At 44.4% G+C, this 20,545-nt stretch overlaps 2 protein-coding genes across 4 annotated transcripts in view; one reads left to right on the forward strand and one right to left on the reverse strand.

Annotated features, from left to right (window-relative positions):
* The window catches only part of EMP1 (epithelial membrane protein 1), a 30,591-nt gene extending 13,573 nt beyond the window's left edge, over positions 1-17,018 (forward strand). Inside the window, exons 2-5 of one of the 2 annotated variants that reach the window (XM_083400360.1) lie at positions 6,964-7,085; positions 13,573-13,681; positions 13,802-13,942; positions 15,071-17,018. In XM_083400360.1, the coding sequence (XP_083256486.1) occupies positions 7,008-7,085; positions 13,573-13,681; positions 13,802-13,942; positions 15,071-15,231 (489 nt within the window). In that variant the 5' untranslated portion in view covers positions 6,964-7,007 and the 3' untranslated portion in view covers positions 15,232-17,018. The remainder of the gene's footprint in view (positions 1-6,963; positions 7,086-13,572; positions 13,682-13,801; positions 13,943-15,070) is intronic. The other variant, XM_083400361.1, reaches the window with a different exon arrangement.
* GSG1 (germ cell associated 1) overlaps positions 1-20,545 on the reverse strand; it is a 110,838-nt gene that overhangs the window by 67,746 nt on the left and 22,547 nt on the right. The window lies entirely within an intron of this gene.

Raw genomic sequence — 20,545 nt, forward strand, 5'->3', positions numbered from 1 at the left:
TTTTGCTTCCCTACTAGGGACTCTGATGAAGGGATTTGAAAACTTGCTTTGCACCACCATGGCTTTGTCCTCCCGCACCCTTTGTATCATCACAAGCTGGGAAAAGGGGTCTGTACCACCTGGTGAGCTGACTGTCATTCACTTCAGTTGGGATGATCCAGTATAATAAATCCGAGAATCCTGGTCTAAGAGGAATTCAGCACAACCCAAGCAACTTCCACCATGAAGGCTCCATGTCCAAGAACATTCATAGCTCTGCAAGACTTCCCCTGGCCTTTTCCTACCCCACTCAAAGTTCCTTGCATACTTCGTCACACACCGTCAAAAGCCTTTTCACCACTTTGAACCATTGCGTCAACTGCACTCTCCCCCTCCCTTGCGCCTGTCCCTGGGTAGTTGATGATCCAACCAGTAAACAATTGAAGAAGGTCCCTCCACCTTCCCATGTCGTCTCCCTTCACCACAGCGCTATTGATGTGGCAGCTGTGGCGGCAGCAACTGCATCCTGTATGAGGGGAAGGAGCACATGCAGAAAATCCCAGGCTTAGTCCCTTGCATCTCTAGTTAAAAGGCAGAGATGGGGAACCCATAGCCCTACAGATCTTGTTGGACTACAGTCTTCATCAGACCCAGCCAGCATGGTCAATGGTCAGGAAAGATGGGAGTTGCAGTCCACCTACATCTGGGGAGTTGCAGGTGTTGGAAGTTGTGGGAATGCAACTCAGCTTGCATTAAGGGTGATCAGAGTTGCATGGAGAGATGGTAGATAGAGAGAGGAACCTCCAAACTTCCTAGACTGTCTTCCTAACCCACCTTGTACTTACATTTCCTATATTTCTCTACTGCTATTCTTGAAGTTGCTTGATGGTGGGAGTTGTAGTCCACGCACACCTGGAGAGTCACAGGCTCCACATTTCTGAATGAGGAGGTTTTAAGTACATAAAAGCATCCCTGCTGGATCAGGCCAGTGGACCATCTAGCCCAGCATCCTGTTCTCACAGTGGCCAACTAGATGCTCATAGGAAGACCCTGCAAACAGGACCTGAGTCCAAGAGCACTCTCTCCTCCAGCCATTTCCAGCAACTGGTATTCAAAGTCATTCTGCCTCTGACATGAGAGGTAGAAGATAGGAAAGAGTCCTGAATGAGACCTCAGAGAGCTGTTGCCTGTCAGAGTGGGCAGTACTGGGTCAGATGGACAAAAAGTCTGCCTTGGTATAATATTTGTACCTTTCCCATGATTGAGGTTTAAGGACATGAGTTTGGTCAACCACCGTACGAATCTGCATTCCTCTCCGGCAGTCCTTCATCTGATAGAGGATCTAAATGCAAGCGTTCTCCTCTGACCCTTGACTGCAATCTTCTAGCCTGACATCCTGCATAACATGAATGAGTTCATTGTCCCAAGCGATATTGTGACAGGGGGGCCTCACCTATTCTGCATTCCAGGCCGGAGCTACAGACGCTGATCTTCTCGCTTGACAGAACAGCTGGAGTCAGGGTGACTTCTTGTTACTCTTTGCTCAGAGGCATGCAAAGTGTTTGTTTCTTGCAGCGGGGTGAGGCCACAATAAAATATCACAGGCATGTGTGGTGCGTTGGGTGCATATTTCCTCCCACCTCACTGCAGGTGCAGTTGATCTTTAGCAAGCATTTACTAGATTGAAATCTGGTCCTGATATTTCCAGGGCTTCTCTCCCCCCCCACACACCATCCCAACACAAATGAAATGCCCAAAATCTGTCTTTCAGTTAGCACTGTCCTGCTTACATGTGTGCCATGCCACTTTAAAAAGTGGTGGCTTCTCCCAGAGAATCCTGGGAACTGTAGTTTGTTAAAGGTGCTGAGAGTTGTTAGACGGCAGCAGACAGAGGAAGCCTTCAACTCAGAGAAAACTCATTACACTCTCTCTGATCCATCCTCTGTCAGGATTACCTGAGCATGGTAAAGCAGCAATCAGTCAAGACATCAAAACCCTTGAATTTCCAGGCAAAAACAGAAAAGAAGCACTTTGGTGTGGTAAGCTGTTTATTAGGAAACAACCAACTATAAGCAAACAAACACAAATTGGGTGTGGGTGTGTGAATAATTTAAATGTAGGTGTCGAAGAACAGCAGATCTATCCATTAAGCAAATCAGGAAATTTCTTGCCAAGAAGAAACCACTTTGGCATGTAGAATATCTCTATACTTTCTAGATAAGAAGTGATGCTGGATATCCAGCAAACAGCAGCAAAGCATGAAATTGCCTGAGACGAGGGGTGCTCATGGAGTCTTATGGGGGCTTAATACTGTAAACTGGTCATTCAGATATTGCAAAAGAGTCGTTGGCAGTAAGTGGCTTTTTAAAACTTTTCTGATTTCTCATGTGAAAGTTAAATCTGGGTTAAATGAGGAGGACATGCTGATGACAACAATGTTGCATGGAGGCTTCCAAAAGCACTCATGCGCGTGGTACATTGATCCCATAGAGAAACACCCCTCTGGAAGCACCCAAGGACTCTGTTTGCGATCAGAGGGACCCTCTTAGCTATGGCTGACTGATTGACAATACAAAGATGCCCCTGTAGTGAGACTTTATAGGGAGAAAGATTCTCTCACAGTCGCCAGAAGTCCACCTCTTATTGCAAAGCATGGAATGCAGAGGTTTTTGTCTGGAAGGCTTCCTTGCAGAGAGAACAAAAGTGGAGTGGAAAGCTAAAGGCAAAGTGGAAGCAAGGATGAGGCGGTAGAGGGGTAAGAGGCAGCAGGAAAGGGCGAGGCTTGTGCACACCAGGAAATCTTCATCTTGGACAGCTTTAAGAGGGGGTTTGACAAATGCATGGAGGATCAGGCTGCCAGTGGCCGCTAATCCTGGTGGCTGTGTGCTCCTGGGTCAGCAGCAGTATCTTTGAATACCAATTGCTGGGAATCACAAGCAGGAGAGTGCTGCTGTGCTCCTGTCTTGCTCAAAGGCTTCCCGTAGGAATCTGGCTGTCCACTGTGAGGCGCAGAATGCTGGATTAGCTGTGCCTTTGGTCAGATTCAGCAGGACCTTCCTTGTGATCACGGAAGGAATGCTTTGAGACAGAATTGAAAGGAGAAGAAACGCCTCCCTGCCTGGACCTGTGTGCAACTAATTTGGTTAATTCTGAGCATTTGTACTGGCTATTTGTTGATCCTGGTGCGGGATAAGTGGTAAGGAGCTAGTAAAGTTTGACAGGCCTGGTAAAAATGGAGGGAAACAGTACCATTTTGTTCCAAGAAAGACCCAATAATTTTTAAAAGCTGCTGTCTCTCTCGCACACAAGACTGCAATTAGATGGAGAGGAGGGAGAGGGGAAGGTAGAATAAATGAGTAACACATGTGACTCTGCAGAGCCCTGTGGTTAAGACGTCCGTGGAATGCATCATTACAGGGAAGCTGTGCTATTATATTGTCTCCACTCCCCCCTTTCTAATCTCCCACTGCATTTCTTCCTGATAACTGGCTGCTGGACCATGCCCCTGGATGAATCCAGTAAACCCTGAGAACTCTGCACTGACGTAGGCTGCAGTCTTATACACACTTACCAAGGAATAAGTCCCATTGGAATCATGGGACTGCTTCCTTCAGAGTAGAAATGCATCAGATTGCACAGCTGGCAGACAACCTTCCTTGGATCTCACCCATGAGTTAGACCAGGAGGTGGGCAGATCAGCATCTACTGTCAGATCACCGAGTGATTTGCAGAAGGAAGCTGCCTTTATAGCAAGCAAGGCTATGGGTCCATCTACTTCAGTTTTGTTTGCAGAGTCACTAACAGGTTGTGAAGGGACTTGGTATGGGAGCATCACCAGTGTCCTAATGGTGGCACTTGGACAATATACTCTGAGGTGCTGAGAGATCTTCACAACTAGAGTGGGCAAGCAGGTTCCACTGAAATAGAAGATACTGATAGCCTTTTCTTAGATTGAGCATGTCTGTCTGGAGCTTCTGTTGGGAATCCGGCTGGCCACTGTGATAACAGAATGGTCGGCTAAATAGACCTCTGGGCTGATTCAGCTGGGCTGTTCCTATGTTCTTAGGACACTAATGCATTGCATGCAGAAATTGCTCCTGATAGGGGGTGGCTTGAGCCCCCGTGGCAGTGATCCCACAAAGGGTACCCAAGGGCCCTGGACATAATAGGAATTAATATGGCAACCCTCTGCCTGTTGACGTGATGTCCTACATCAGTGTTGCCACTTTGAGTGATGCAGGAGAAAAAACCAGTATGACCTACTTCTTTGGGATGAGGTGGAGGGAATATTTAGGGCTAAAGAATTAGCTCAGGTATAAGAGGCACAAGGAGAACCAAAGCAGGCGTCCTTTAGTAAAAAGGAATTCTGAGAAGGGCTATCAATGATTTCTCAAGAAAAGCTCAGCAGCTGCTTCTATTTCTCAGCAACGATGAGTGACTAAGAAGACATTAAAGGTTTTTCCCCCAAACAAAAATAGTCGGCCCCACTGAGAAATCCCTCGGTTAATCAGAGCTGGTTGCACAGACAGGAAAGAATGGGAAAATGAACCAACTTAATTGCAAATAAATGGTGGCTTTCTTCAGAAATGTACTGAGGCAAGGTCACTGTATTAGAAAGGATTGGGTGGGTCCCATGTTTCAAAGCATGACTTGTTCTTCTGCAGGAACCACTACAGTAATCTCATTGATCCCTCCCAACAACAAGCTTTCCTAAATGCCATTGCGTGTGGCCTGAAAACCATCTAGCACACAGCTGATGGGGATGCCAGCCGCAACCCTGGCAGCTTAGGGCCAGCTTATGCAAGCAACAGAATCAAGTGGCTATGCTTCTCCTGGACTGTACCAATTCACTGTGCAAAAGGGAGAACTGGACTTGGTGTCCAAAAGGCAGTTACTGTATAAACAGGCACTTGGTTATACAATTCGAGAAAAGCTAGCAGTCAAATATGGAAGTTGTTACTAGGTGAAGGCACGAGACTCGTCAATGAATCAGCTGGTTCATTAGGAAGGAAAACCCTAATCTAACACATCCCTCCCCCCGCATCTCTCAATGTCAGATCATGGCAATGTTCATGTTTCCTATGACTCACTGCTGCTGCCATTATCAGAGACCATTTTACTGAAATCCTCCAGGAAAGTGGCACAGCATGACTGTGCTCTTGCAAAGTTCCTGCTATATTCAATGATGCTTTGCACAGGAGAAACCCCATGCCCTTGCTGCATGTCACTGCAGTCTCTGACTGACATATATCATTTTACTCACAGCATAGCTACAGAATAGCAAACTCTTATTATTTCCATTTTACAGACAGAGGACTGAGATACCAGAAGATTGTATGGTCTTAGGTTTTTCAAGAAACTGTTTAGCAGGCCCACTATCAGACATATCCAGTCCCTTGTTATACCACAATCTACTGAATCCCACATCACCTCTTGGAACTGGTATTTGGAGGCATTCAGCAGCCCAGCTCAACCTCCCCCTGAAGTCTCAGGTTTGCCATTTGGGTGCTTGGCTGGATGTCCAGAGTCAGCAGTGGCGAGGAGACTTTTGCAGAGATATGGCCAGACTATTGACCAGAGCATGTGATGACTCGCATGTGATTCCCATAATGATTCTGAGGGTGAGCTATGACCAATAAAGCAATCCATCAGACTTAGGATCGAGTTACTTGAAATGCAATTTTCTTCCATATAAGCCTGATCAGGTTGTAAGATTTTCAGAAGAGGTCTTTCTTTCTGTCCCACCAACATCTGAAATATGTTCAGGAGCAGTTCAAGAGAGGGCCTTCTTGGTTACTGCTCCCAGGTTCTGTGATGTCATGCCAAGGGAGGCCCATATCATTCCTTCTCTGATGACCTTCTGTCAGCAGGCAAAAATGTTTTTATTCATAACGGCCTTTGAACTCATAGGTTTTTATGGCCATTGTAAATATGTTGCAATTGAACTTTTTTTTTTAAATCAGTTTTGCTTTAAATGATGTGCTTTACCTACCTTTTATGAATGTTTTTCATTTGTTATCATGCATTTTGAAGTGCATCTTGTTTCTGTGAGCTGTTTGGAGCACCATTTGGTGGGAAAGGCAAGACACAAATCTGAAACAGACAAATAAACAACACATAGCCAAATTGTAGAGCAAACTGCATGGAACATGTGAGGCCCATAACTGGATGTCCTGATGTACTACAACGATAGGCCACTCCCTTGAATTAATTGGTTGTAGAAGAGAAAACATGCAGGCACAATATGGGTGCCTGTATATTTTCCTCTCCATGGCTGATAGCAAGTAGCGATGTTGGGTGATGATGAGATTGAGTTAGGGCCAGGATAACCCCTGATCCAAACTGCCCCTTCTCTTGTATGCATTTAGAATAAGAAAATTATGTTGGGAGATCCAATCTTGGCATCTCCACATAACATCTAGACACATGATGTGCTTACGGATGTTTTGAGGGATGTGGCAAGCAAAATCCCCTTCTTGACTCTGGCATTTACCCTTTTGCTTGGAGCACAAAGCTGAGATATGAAGTTCCAGGAGATCATGGTGGAGCAGGATCTTGTGGCGAGAATAAAATGGGGGGAGAACACCATGTAGCTACCCTGAGCTCCTTAGAAGGAGGGTGGGGTAACATGTAATTTCAAAAGTGTATCTTTTCTTTTTAAAATGCTCATACCTATAAACTTTCTTTGAAGCTGTAAACGCATTCAATCTAATTTTCTACACATCCCTCATTTCTCCACAAACCGGCTTTTAATTTCCTGAAAAACGAGCTGCAGTACTTACAGTGCCTCAAAAGCATTTCAGGGTAATTAAAAAGAGGATTTGCTCGCATTTGCAGAACCAAGGTGTTGATTTTGTCACTGCCATGGGTTTAAGACAAGTGCCTTTCATTTCTTGAAGATACACAGTGATTTTTTAAAAAAACAATGTTCTTTTGATTCAGCACCGGGTTTCATATGCTGCTGTCTGTCTGTTTTCTCCCCAGTAGACTTCTCTGCGTTGGAGAGACCCTTGCTGTGAGGAGCCAAGATGTTGGTACTACTGGCTGGTATTTTTGTGGTCCACATTGCCACGGTCATCATGCTCTTTGTCTCCACCATTGCCAATGTAAGTAGCAAGCAAGACTTCCCCAATGGCCGTTCCTTGGGCAACATGGGCAGGGCCTTTTGATCTCCTCCAGTCTGACACAGAATAAGGGAGTAAAAGCATCAAAGATTCTCACGCCGAAGGTGCTGGCCATTCTTTGGAGGCCAGCACCCCAGAGGATAGGCCTGGAATCTATGGGGCAGAAGCAGATTTCAGCTAAACGTTAGGAGAATCTTCCTAACAGCAGATGCTGTTTGACAACAGACCCACAGCAGGTGGGGTAGGCAAGGCCCTTCTTTCACTGTATTGCAGATTATACACGGAACTGGACTAAAAGGTTGCAGGTTTGATCCCCGTTAGGAGCAGCTCCATATTCCTGCATTGCAGGGGGTTGGACTAGAACTAGATGATTCTTAGAGTCCGTTCCAACTCAAAGATTCTATGCTTCTATCTCCTTGGTCCCATCCAAGTCAACAATCTACGATAAGGGCTAATTCGGTGAGGCTAACAATAGGCTTTTGTGCTGATATAGCTCCAGAAGACAAATCACCTCCAGAAAAAATGTCAGAAAATTTCCTTGAATTTTATATGGCTTAAGGTGCCTCTATTTGCATAACTGGCCCTTGTAACCTATTGCAACAAGTCACACCCTGAGAAATGGAGGGACATTATCTATTTGTCAACTGAAACAAACCAGCAATTCAAGGCTGCCTAAAGGCATGAAATGGTGATGTTTTCACACTCCTGTCCTGAAGTGAGAAACACCCGGGCACACCCCACTCAGAAACCAGTTGAGTGAGTGGAATTAGCACATAATCGCTTTGAGGTGTTTTACCATCCCACCTGCCAGACAGTCTGCTATATAATTATACAGTATTTCCATACTTGTCTGTTTCTGGAATTAGAAAATATTCTCATGAAGTGTTTGGGCAAAGCCGAGTACAAGAGGAAGTTAGAGGGTATTATTCAATGCTGTGATTTGTAATAGAAATCTAGACTGATCCCCACTTGCCCAAACCAGAATGCTATAACCCACTCTCAACAAAATTGCAGGGTCTCTCTGATTTTTCAACTGCATATCGAGAGAGGAAGCATAAAAGGAAACAGTTTATGTTTTTTTAAAAAAATTAAAATAATAATAATTAAAAATTAAAACAAATTAATAAAACATAAAACAAGTGGAAATAACAAAAATAAATACATTTATCTATTAAAATTAATTCACCTTAGATAGATAGTTATATATGCTGCAATATGTGTCAACGTGATTGCTATCATATGAATGTGGGTGCAGACAAACCCAGATGCATTTTGTGGGTGTCCAAAAACACTTCAATTCTCAGGTCCTGAATGTTGATTTGATTTGACACTGAGCAGATTTTGGACATTCCCCTATAGCATTTACTCAGTGGCTTTCCTCACATGCAATGCTAGATCAAACTGGCTTACTGTGAAAGAGGGCTGTTGCACAGTAAATGAAGCAAGGCTTAGCTCTTCCCTTGCTCCTAGAGCTGCCACACTACTAAGAGTTAAGCTATGGTTTGCATTACTTGTGAACCTGAGCTCCTGGTTAGTTAGTTTCACTCCCAAGCAAACCACAAGCTGTAACCCATATTTGTTCTCTGCTTAGAATGATTGTTTCATTATGGTACTGCTCCCTAGTGGACACAAGTAGATATGGGGAACATGGATACCTCTTGGCACAGCATGCTCTCTTCAGGCATTAAGCTTATGGTTATGGAGAACACATAAGTCCCCCTTTCCCCCTGGCATTGACCTTTACAGAGGAAGCAAGAGAGGGAACCTTTGCATGTATAGACTTCCATAAGATTCGTAAGCCCAATTGCTCAAGGATCTAGAACATGGGTAGACAAACTAAGGCCCGGAGCCCGGATCCAGCCCAATTGCCTTCTAAATCCGGCCCGCAGACGGTCCGGAAATCAGCATGTTTTTACATGAGTAGGATGTGTCCTTTTATTTAAAATGCACCTCTGGGTTATTTGTGGGGCATAGGAATTCGTTAAATCCCCCCCCCCAAAAAAATATAGTCCGGTCCCCCAAAAGGTCTGAGGGACAATGGACCAGCCTCCTGCTGAAAAAGTTTGCTAACCCCTGATCTAGACTGTGAGGAGCAAACGGACATGAAAACTCCCTTCTTCCTTCCAAATATTTGAGCTGCATGTGCTGATGTTAAGGGGAGAAGCTGCATCATAAGGCTGTGCTCACATACAGTGCAGATTCCAGAATAAGGAGTATAGCAGCTGAAGAGAGCTACTCTCATCTTCACCAAACTCTCAAAGTAGAACAGCTAAATCCACATCAAATGTTATCACAGAACATCCCCTTTCAAAAAACAAAATGCGTGCTATTTAACTGATTGGGCTGAATGAAGCATTTTAGGTGCTTCAGTTCATTATTTATCAGTCCTGCCTACATCCAAGACATACACAAAGTAATAGATGATTAATAGAATATCAGGAATATATGTTTGGCTTGTTGCACTAAATCCTGTTGATCTGTGTGATGATTAAAATGAATACGTAGGGAATGGTTTATGCCAACGTGTGTGCTCCTGCTAGCTGTATCCAGCAACTTATGCTTTCAGATCAAAGACGATGTTGTGCCATGAATGAGAATTGTCTGCAAATCCAGTAGAACAGATTGTAAAATATATTTGCAAGTCTATTACCTGCATACATGCAGCTATCCGATACTTTAAAGATGCTAACAGTCAAAGGTTTGGTTGACTCAGAGTTCCTTAGACACTCTGAAGTGTGAGCTATAATAAGCAAATGCAACATGAAAGGCCGAGCTTTTCAGGAAAGCAAGCAATCGTGCCTCTTTGCAAAAACCCACAATGACACATGGAGAATGGAGAGTTTCAAGCGCCGCATCGCAGACAGGACTACAAAGCATCTTGTTCAAAGCTGTGCCCTGCCTCCTGCCCCAGAGGGAGGTCCTTCAGTCTTCCCATCCTCCCCAGATCAACCTAAATTTGCCACAGGCTGGAGTGACATTAAATGCGGATAATTTGTCTCTTTTTTTCAAATTTGGCATTAAGTGGGCCATTTTCATTTTCTCAGGGATGGAGGCAGATTTTAGCAGAACTCTTGGGTGGGTGCCATCCAGACCCAGTGATTTGTTCATCTGTCCATGAGGTCTAGACCAGCCTTTCCCAACTTGGTGCCCTCCAGATGTTTGGGCCTACAACTTCAAACAGCCCTTGCCAGCAAAGCATGGGGGGGGCACCAGGTGACATCAATAGGGAAAGGGAGAGAGGTAGCCAAGGCTGCCCTTGGCTTCAAGCTGCTGGGGACAAGCTGATTTATTGTGTTTCTGGTCAAGAAATTATTACTTGCACAGCTAAAGTTGGAACTGCTTAGATATTCCTATACACTCTCTGATGTTCTTTCTAATTTGTCAGCATCATTGCTTTACCAGCTAATGTTTAAGGCTGCTTAAGCAGTTCCTCTGGAGAAACTGGTTTAAGTGCCTGGAAAGAAGAGTGTCTGCGTTGGGCTTTAATAAAACAACTGCATCCTCTTCCCTTCAATTCCTGAACTAACACACTCTCACCTTCCTTGCCTTTTCAGCTGCCACATAAGCACTAATTTCCTTTGCAATGGTTGAACGGCATGGCTAAGCAATCCTTGGGCATGCAGGAAGTATGTGTCATTTTAGGAATTTTGGTGAAGGATTTGAAAAGCTTATCTGAGATCAGAAAAGCAGAAATTTATATGAGGCCCTTCCATGTCTCCAGGGTGACTCAGTTGAACATGGTCTAGAGAAGACTGGTGGTTTAAATGACTTACACCTAGTCCTGAATTAGTAAACCTGCTAACTACAAAGTAAACTCCACTGGATTTGCTGGGGTTGATTTCAGAGTAGCTGGTACCACTGACTTGTCATGAGAATGCAAAGGTCCTTCTGCATTCTACTCTTGGCTGCTCAAGCTAACCTAGAGCTGCTCCTTTGCTTTAGTTTATGATGACCCCTGCTGGATAGTCCTGTCTGAGAACAGGCGGCCATTTATTTATTTTGAAAAAACAAGCCATTGGGAAACATTGAACAACAACAGGAAAGGCCTCCTGAAGCCAAAGAGATCAGGAAACCGCAGTGAGTTTTCTCAGCACTCTGTTGTTCCAGAGTTTGGCACAATTCCTGTCTCAGCGGAGATCCGAGGCAACAGACGTCTGTGGTCTGTGTACTGTGTACTGCCCAGAGAGAGGCTTGGGAAGATTATAGTCACTCCCAGAAAATGATTACCTTTTCAGAAGCAGCTTCTTGCCCTTTCAGCAGGGCACTGAACTTGGGAAGAATGCCGGGATACCCTTATATATATCATGGGTAACCAGCTACGAGGACTGTTTAAGGGCCTTGTCAGAAGTGTGATCCAATGGGAGCCCACATCCATTGAACCATGCAGCACATCTAGAGTGATTCCAAGAGTTAGATGCCCATCTCCAGAAATGATCTGAGACATTGGTGAATCACAGCACCACCATTATCACCACCATATAAATATATGGTAAAATAAATAAATGAAGAAATAGGTCCCTAAATGCAGAGGCGGAGCTAGCTGCTCTGGCATCCAGAGCGGCACACATGCTGTGCACCTTGGGGCGGGGCTAGCTGCCCTTGGGGGCAAGGCTAGCATCCCAGGGGGGTGCGTGTGGCGTGCGTGTGGGATGTCACCCCCCCCCCAGGGATGACACCCAGGGCGGGTTGTACCCACCACAACCCTCTTCCAATGCCCAATGCCAATGCCCAAATGTATGTTTGGCTTCCAAGTAGATCTGGGTCTGAAAAAGCTGAAGACTGCCATTCAAAGATAAACAGAACAAAAGGATCGATTTTCAGCTTGGTAGTTGTAAGAGTTCCCCAACAGCCACCACAGACAAAAGCAACTCATAAGGAGCACTTAAGCAACAGCCTCTGAAAAAGGTCATCCACCTTTTCAAAATCACACACATCCGCCAACAGATTACGGAATGGCACGTCTCATGGATTCAGATCATAACCCTCATGCTGCGGCATAATTTCCAGATACTTCTTTATTATTTATGCATTTATTTAAAATATTTATATACTGCTTTTCTATTAAATTATCCCAAGGGGCTTTCAATAAAAAATTCATCGCAGAACAATAACAATCCATCACAAATAATAAAAACTTCTGTCCAAGCTGGCATCATACGGATGATTCATTTGGAGGACTGTTCATGAGATGTGCCAGATGATCTTCTCAGAGCTTCTGAGTAATCATTCCTAGAGTGGGGGGTGGGGGGTGGGGTGAGCTAATCTGTGGTCATCTACAGATGTTGCTGTATTTCATCTCCCATCTTTCCTGATCATTGGCTATTTTGGCTGGGACTGATGATGGGAGTTGGAGTCTAACAATATTTCCCAAGCCTTTTTGAATCTCACACCAATCAGCTTTAAGCCACATCTTACTTTTCCTCCTAGCAACGTATTTGGCTACATCTCCATCATTTCTGACCCACGGAACTCTGCTTTTTATTATTCTTTTCCTGTGTGTTTGCTACTATATTCAAAATTTTGATTCTGCTCATATTATTGACTCTACTTTTGTGATATTTTTGTGTGCTCACATCAGTATTTGAGCAGACTATACCTAGGGGTTGGGTAGGTTGGTGCCCGCCAAGGGCACAGGTGCAAGGAGGAGTGCCAAAATTGCACCTCTCCACTATGGCTCAGCACTCCCTGGCGTGCTTCTTTGGGTGGCTGGGTGAGGTATGCAGGCTCCTCAGGGCATCTTGGTGGAGGAATTGGGTCATTGGCATGGGTCATTGAAGTAGCCGCGTGGTGTCTTCTCCCCAGCCGACCAGTGGTGCTATTAGAATTGCGAGTGGAGTGCCCAGTGGAGCTTGGAGGGAAGACATATGAAGAGAGCAGGCGAGAGTTACAGGAGGAGGAAAAGGGGAGGGAGGGGGCAAAAGGGAAATCAGTGAGCGGTGTGAGGGAGGCAGACAGGCAGATAGATGGACCAATTGAGGAGGAGGAGGAGGAGTGGAGGCGGAGTAGAGCACACCTGACCTCAATGGCTGTGGATGAAGTTGCTAGTGGAGCGTGAAAGGTGAAAAAAGCAAACTTTTCCATTTCTGGTCCATGATCTCTCCTGGCTTCAGAGGTGCTGATGCAGCTCCTTGCCAAGTATGCAAGGGAGCCTAGGTACACCTCTGAATTTGAGTGAATGATTCCCTTGCCCCTGTCACAATGAGCAAAAGTTCATACATGTATGCACATTTTCCATGTTGTACACTGATGTCAGATTTCTGGCAGTATAACTCAGAAACCTTTTTGTTGCGAAAAACAAAAAAAGAGGCAACCATTTTTGGATATAATAATATAAATCACAATACCTTGTGAATAGTGACACTTCTAGAAGGGCATTGCTGAACTCGCCATTGTTTTCCTTTCTAGATTTAGCCTGGCAAGGGAAGGGAAGCAATAAAAAACATTCACATCTCTTCTGTTTTGCTTTTAGGTCTGGATGGCAGGTCAGGTTCAATCGGGCATAACAAACTCCTCAGGCCTGTGGCTTCAGTGTGTGAACGGGGTTTGCGGGGATCTTCGTTTTGAAGAAGACGACCTCAGTAAGGGTCCATTTACTTTCATCTGAGTAATGTGCACTGTTTGAAACAACAGTCATGTATTTTGACAAGGATTGTGACTTCACGTTCACACCTTTCTCTCTCTCTTCTGTGTGTCACTAGATGCACTCAAGGCAGTGCAAGCCTTCATGATCCTCGCCATCATCTTTTCCTTTGTCTCCCTGGTCATGTTTGTGGTGCAGCTCTTCACCATGGAGAAAGGGAAGCGCTTCTACATGACAGGAGCCATTATGCTGGTTTGCTGTAAGTGAGGCACACACAGAATGTGCTGCTTTGTTTTGTTATGCTCTCACAGGAATTGTGGATTATTTCCCATGGGCTCAAGTTGGTTACAATTAGGGAAGCTTGAGGAATTTGTTCTTCGGAAATTTTGACTTGATCTATGTCCTCTTTTGCCTGGGGGTGCAGGGTCCAAAATTTAATTGCTGGCCACACATGTATTAAAATTTGAACCGGTGAAGTTTCCCCCGTATTTCAAACTAGAAAAAGCTTAACCTATGGAATTTCTGCCTGCATAAAAACCCTTCTTTCCCCCAGTGCCAACCCTAAACCCAAAACTTGACTACAATCTTGTACTCATCTACTTGGGAATAAGCACAATTAAAACACAAAGAGACTTACTCCTGAGTTGAAAGGAATACCATTGTTCTGTCAGTTAACTATACAGTATATTCTTAACGAGTGCTACTGCATAGCAGGAGACACGTCCAGGCCTCTTTGCAAAGTTTTCACCTTTTGCATTTGCCATGCCACAGGGAACAACTTAATATCCACCCACACTTACTGTGTGCTGGTATTTCCAGGAAAGAACTTCTAGGGAGTACAGTACCTGATCTTAGATTAATCCAGAACAGTGCACCCTGTCTTACTGGGGGGAAAGGAAGTGCAAACTACAAAGATTCTAAGAACTAGAAAATTATTCAGAAGTAGGAAAAGTGAAATAAAAGGGGAAAGGAAAACCTCAGGTATTCCTATCTCCTGCTGACTAAACAACTGACACATAAATCACAGCACCTACTTCACTACTTAGCTAAAAGTACTGCAAGGCAGGAGCAGTCATTCTGGCTGATTTCACAGAAATCAGTTAGAAGGGTACATGCACATTTTGCCCCATAACTTTCTTTCTACATAGGCTAGAGACTTACTTTTTGTATTAAATGAAAACTCAGAATCTGAGCTCCCTTGCTGGCTGTGTGCCTGGTACATAAGTGCCTCCTATACATGCGTCTCCAAGTAAATTACTGAGATAATCATGGGGCAGGGGGTGCTATTCATGACGATCTTTGGGCTAGAAGCAGAATTCATGTTGAAAAGGAGTCACTTGAGATCATTTGGATGGACCAAAGGTTTATTCTTTCTTTCCCTCCTCAGGGCTGTTCATTCTGATCTCCGTCTCCATCTACACGGCCCGATTTCCACAATACTTCAAAAGCAGTCTAGACCATCACGGCTACTCCTTCATACTTGCCTGGATCTGCTTCTGCTTCAGTTTCATCGTTGGGATTCTGTATCTTGTGCTCAGAAAGAAATGAGGGGAGCAGGGGAGAAACTGGGAGGGCGGATTGGAAATATGGGGGGCTTGTGGGAGGGATGCGAAGTTGCTTTGCTATGAGAACTGTTTGCCCAAAGACACTGCTCACCTAACGTGCCCAATCTCAGAAATAAATCAGGGAGAGAGGGAGAGAGATTGAGCAATAGACTTTCCACTGTCACGGATCCTGACACCAGGAATGTGCTTGAAGAACCAAATAGTCAGATCTTATCTCTTTTCTCAGAAACTAACATATGCATCCCATCTTAAAGGACCTTGACGTTCTGCCTCACTTCAGAAAATCTGGAAAAGTTATAAGGTGCAGCTTTCTTCCTTAAATTTTAGCAGCTATGATATGCTTCCCAGTGATTTCCACTGGGGAGAACATTCCCACTCAATCTGGAAGGTGTAGTGCTGGGACAAGGGCTGAGCATGTCAGGGACTCTGGGGCAGAACCCTGCCTCCCTTTTCTTGACAAGCAAACGACACACAACATAGGCATGCCTTGACTGACATAAAGCCAAATTCCAGCATTAAAACCACTGCAAGCCACTTTTTTTAAAGACACTTCCATCACCATCTCATTTCCCCAGGAACAGACTTGCTGCTGCTGAGGAGATCAGAGGGGAAACAACCAGCAAGGAATGAAAAAAGGGGTGAATGTGGGTGGCAGAAGGTGGGACGGGGGAGAGGAAGGCAGGCAAGGACCTTAATTATGTGGAATAGAGTTATTAGGGCTCTGATGAATGTTGTTAGAGTGTGACTTTCCATTAGAGCCCACTGTGTACCTATTTAACGCAGCTGCACTAGGAAGATCAGATGGAGCCCCCATGTTGCCACCAAATGGTTAGGTCTGTGATGTGTGTATTCGACAAGCAGTAAGTTTGGAAGGTCTGCTTGCAGTCAGATCTTTTGAGGCATTCAACTTAGGCTCATGGGACCAAGCACCAAATTGGATTTTATTTTTTTTCATCTATAGGCAATAGGCAACTTCCTCTTGGTTGTCACATAGAATAGGGTTGGGGGTTGTTTTTTAGAATAGGGTTTTATAATATCAGACTTGCCTTGGCACTATAATGTATACCTTAGAAAAGCCTTAAACTAACTATCACCCGTTTATTTGTTTGCTGCTTTTCTGTGGTTAACCATGCCCATGGCAGCAGACCTTATATCCCTCAAGAAATGTTGCATATGACTTAGAGCAGTGCTCCAGACACAGGATTCTGCGTAGCTGAATGGAGTCGGAGAAGGGCCTTCTCTCTGTTGTGTTGGTTTTAATTCCTCACTCCCCGCCCCCATGCCATCATCTCATATAACATCTCCCAGGGCATGAGAAGTAGTTCAGCTAATTAAATGTTGCAAACCGAAGGCCAAGCAGGAAATGGAAAGAATTATTATGTCATCGTGACTGTCTGCATCAGGGTTTTCAACCCTTTTGGTCTTGCCATTTAGATCACTTAGGATAATGCGTGGAAACTATGAAAATTAAGAGGCTGTCGCTCTCACTGCCTTGCTCCACTCCAGTCACATGAAACGGGGAGAGACAAATTCAAGGCTGCAAGTTTAGTATCAACAGTATTTTTCTTCTTCTTTCTTTTGTTACATCCTCCCCCCCCCCCATGTACAACTTTTGTAATTTGGTGGCTACATCCTTCTATTGTACTTGCTGTTTCTTGAAGTTTGTTTCGTGTGTGGTCTTTGTAAATATTTTGATACAACCATTCCTAACTGTAGGGATATATTAAAGACAAAAATGACAATAATCCAGTTCCCGTTATCAGAAACAAAGAGTCTTGCTGGAATTGATTTCTTTCTCCCATGTATGAATGTTGTTCTTTTCCCCTGGCTGCATCAAGTTTGATTTCAAATATGGGCTGGCTGATCTGTGGTGGCACGACCACATGGCTGGGTGATTCAGAGGACTGATGTCAGGAGATAGCAGAATATAAAGGCTAAACCACATGTAGAGTACAGTGGTACCTCGGTTTACAAACTTAATCCGTTCCGGAAGTCCTTTCTTAAACCGAAACCATTCTTAAACTGAGGTGCGCTTTCCCTAATGAGGCCTCCTGCAGCTGTTGCCCTTCCACCATTCAGATTCCATTCTTAGACCAAGGTAAAGTTCTCAAACTGGGACACTGCTTCCTGTTTTGTGAAGTTCGTAAACCAAATCGTTCTTAAACAGGACTGTTCTTAAACCGAGGTATCGCTGTATCACTTAAACCAAGGCAACTACACTGTAAACCACAGGTCAATGGTGCTGGTAGGGGGGGAGAAACCACAGATCTTTTGTGCAGCATGGAGAATTTCAGGCCTTGTGGCTGTGAGGGGAAGTTTAAAATACATTGTGAGAGTATGCCAAAAGCTACAAACCAAAGCAAAGCCAATGTACTGTGTTTTTCAAAACTAATCATTTCAAAGCCTACCTCGTGATACTGGTGGACCAAAATCTCCTCAAGATATTTGGGGTCTGTAATGCTACACTTTTAGTCTCCCCACACATGTTTTTTGAGGGCCCAGATTTCATGAGTCCCAAGCTGAATGGCTTCAAAGTATTGTGTTGTTAAATAAGAGGCTTCACTCTTATTTTGTAACACAATGCCTACCATTATGTTGATGTAGCAGTTAAGATAAGGAGATGTTAACCATTCCTTGGTTTTCTATTCAAAACTCCAGGAGGTTTGTTGCTGCCTGTAAGGTAAAAAAAGGTAAAGGACCCCTGGACGGTTAAGTCCAGTCAAAGGTGACTTTGGGGTGGCGGTGCTCATCTCTTAGGCTGAGGAAGCTGGCGTTTGTCCACAGACAGCTTTCTGGGTCATGTGGCCAGCATAACTAAACTGCTTCTGGCACAACGGAACACTGTGACGGAAGCCAGAGTGCACAGAAACGCCATTTACCTTCCTGCCGCAGCAGTACCTATTTATCTATTTGCATTGGTGTGCTTTTGAACTGCTAGGTTGGCTGGAGCTGGGGCAGAGCAACGGGAGCTCATCCCGTCACGGGGATTCGAACCGCCAACCTTCTGATCGGCAAAGCCCAAGAGGCTCAGTGGTTTAGACCACAGCGCCACCCGCGTCCCACGCTGCCTGTAAGGCCCAAAAGAACCAGTGTGCCCTGAAATTATTAAAATGAATTTCATTTTTGGATTATTAAGAGGAGAACAAAAGTCAAATATGGAAAACTGCTGCTTGTGAACCACACCCAAGTTATGGGATTTATTGTTTTGGGCAACAGGGAGAAATCACGTTGGCTATAATTATGAAGGTAACACTTAGTGTTATAAGCAAAAATAGCCTCTAGCATTGTTTTGTAAAGGCTTGTGCAATAATTAGCCGATGAATTCACACAGTTCTATAATCAGCAGGTTCTCATGTTTCCAAGGCACAGAAGTTTGCACAAATGGAAGAATGGCTTTGAATTTGCTTCCAAGCTTTCTGAAGGGAACTCAGGCAGCATTCCAGGTTAGGTGTGAAACAGCAGGAGACATCTTCTGCTTCCATATGGGCACCTTTCGATACAACCCACTCAATACCACTGCATGGATCTCCCCTGCCCCACCCACATGCAAAAAAAAGGTTAAATTGCAAAATCTCATATTAATAATTATAAGGGGTGGTTAATTCTTGGCCCCAAGTGCTCATAGCTCCAACCCTCAAGCTCTTCCCATTGTCCTCAACCCCATCTCCATCTCTTTGCCAACTACCTTGGCAAAAACACTACCTTCTGCACCCCCTGAGCGCTGCGTGTTGAAGCATGTGGTGAAATTTCTTGGTTTCTTGGAGAAACAACAACACATTCTGAACTGGTTTAAGTGCATACCATTGTATAGATCTCTCCTATGCGATTGGTGCAGACTATCAAATTTGGAAGATCCAGTTCTGGGCAAGGCAATCTGCTCTCATCCACAAAGGTACAGTAATAATAGTAATAATAATTTATTTCTACCTCACCCATCTGGCTGGGTCTCTCCAGCCACTCTGGGCGGCTTCCAGCAAAAGACTGAAAATACATTAAAACATCAGTCATTAAAAACTTCCCTAAACTGGGCTGCCTTCAGATGTCTTCTAAATGTCATATAGTTGTTTATTTCCTTGACATCTGATGGGAAGGCATTCCACAGGGCGGGCACCACTACTAAGAAGGCCCTCTGCCTGGTTCTCTGTAAATAGACCTCTGTGTTGGGGTTGAACGATGGGGTGGAGATGCTCCTTCAGGTATATAGGAATGTATTTTAGTGGAGATTTGTGATCTGTAGCTTTCTCAGCAGGACAGAAGGAAACAGAGAAGGAGACAGGCATACCTCATCAAAAATATATACACAATTAGCATTAGAAGACTGGGACAGGTTTTGGAGCAGAATTAGTTAAGAAGACACGCTCAGGGTGGTAATAGGAAATATTGAAAACATGGGACAAGTCCAGAAAGAATAGTGCCTCCAAGTCTGTGTAAAGTCCTCACAGTATGTTTAGAAACAACCAGCCAATCTCAGTGGTCAACTAATTGGTGGCTTGGGGTAGTGAGGAGTAGCAGTGAGAGTTTTCTTTAAGGTCATGTGGGCAACATCTGGCTAAAGCTGTCAGTAGTGAGGCTTCTGAATTTCATTGGGAGCCACCTTATAAGTCTCTGGACAGGACTTTGGGCCACAGATTCATCGCCCTACTCTGGGCCCTAATGAGCAGGAGGGCTCCAAATGCAGCAAGGCTGACTTACCACATGTTGAAGTAAGTGCCATCTAAAGAGGGGTGGACTGAGGTGTAAGGCCATTAAGTCCTAAAATTACCTAAGTGCACCACACTAAACCCTACCTTTCCCTCTGATCAGAGCATTGTCTGCTATTCTGCATTCATGATGTTTAAAGAGAGAGAGCTGTTGAGATCAGAAGAAACCTTATAGGAGCTGCCCTCAGAATGAAAGTTTCAATCTGCATACACACCATACATTTAAAGCACAATTAAATCACATGACATCCCCCAAAGAATCCTGAGTACCGTGAGGATGATCTGTAGCTCTGTGAGTAGTATAGTTCCCAGGCAGGTATTCCAGCTTGGGAAAATGCACACAGAGTACTTGTGTTGGAGCCACATTTCCTCTTGCCAGGCAATGATTCTAATCTTCTTAAAATTATCATGGACTATAACCTGTCAGCAAACTCACCAGTCATTTTGTTTGGCTACGTAAAGGACTTCATCCTATAAGAAGTCATGGAAATAGCCTAAGTATTAATAGCTGCACATAGGACAATTTGCTCCTCCTGGAAAACAATACCAAGCCCCTACATTGGACAAGTGGGTTATGAGTATATGGGATTTAGTAAA

The sequence above is a fragment of the Podarcis tiliguerta genome, assembly GCF_965153285.1.
Source record: "Podarcis tiliguerta genome assembly, chromosome: 10".
NCBI lineage: Eukaryota > Metazoa > Chordata > Lepidosauria > Squamata > Lacertidae > Podarcis > Podarcis tiliguerta.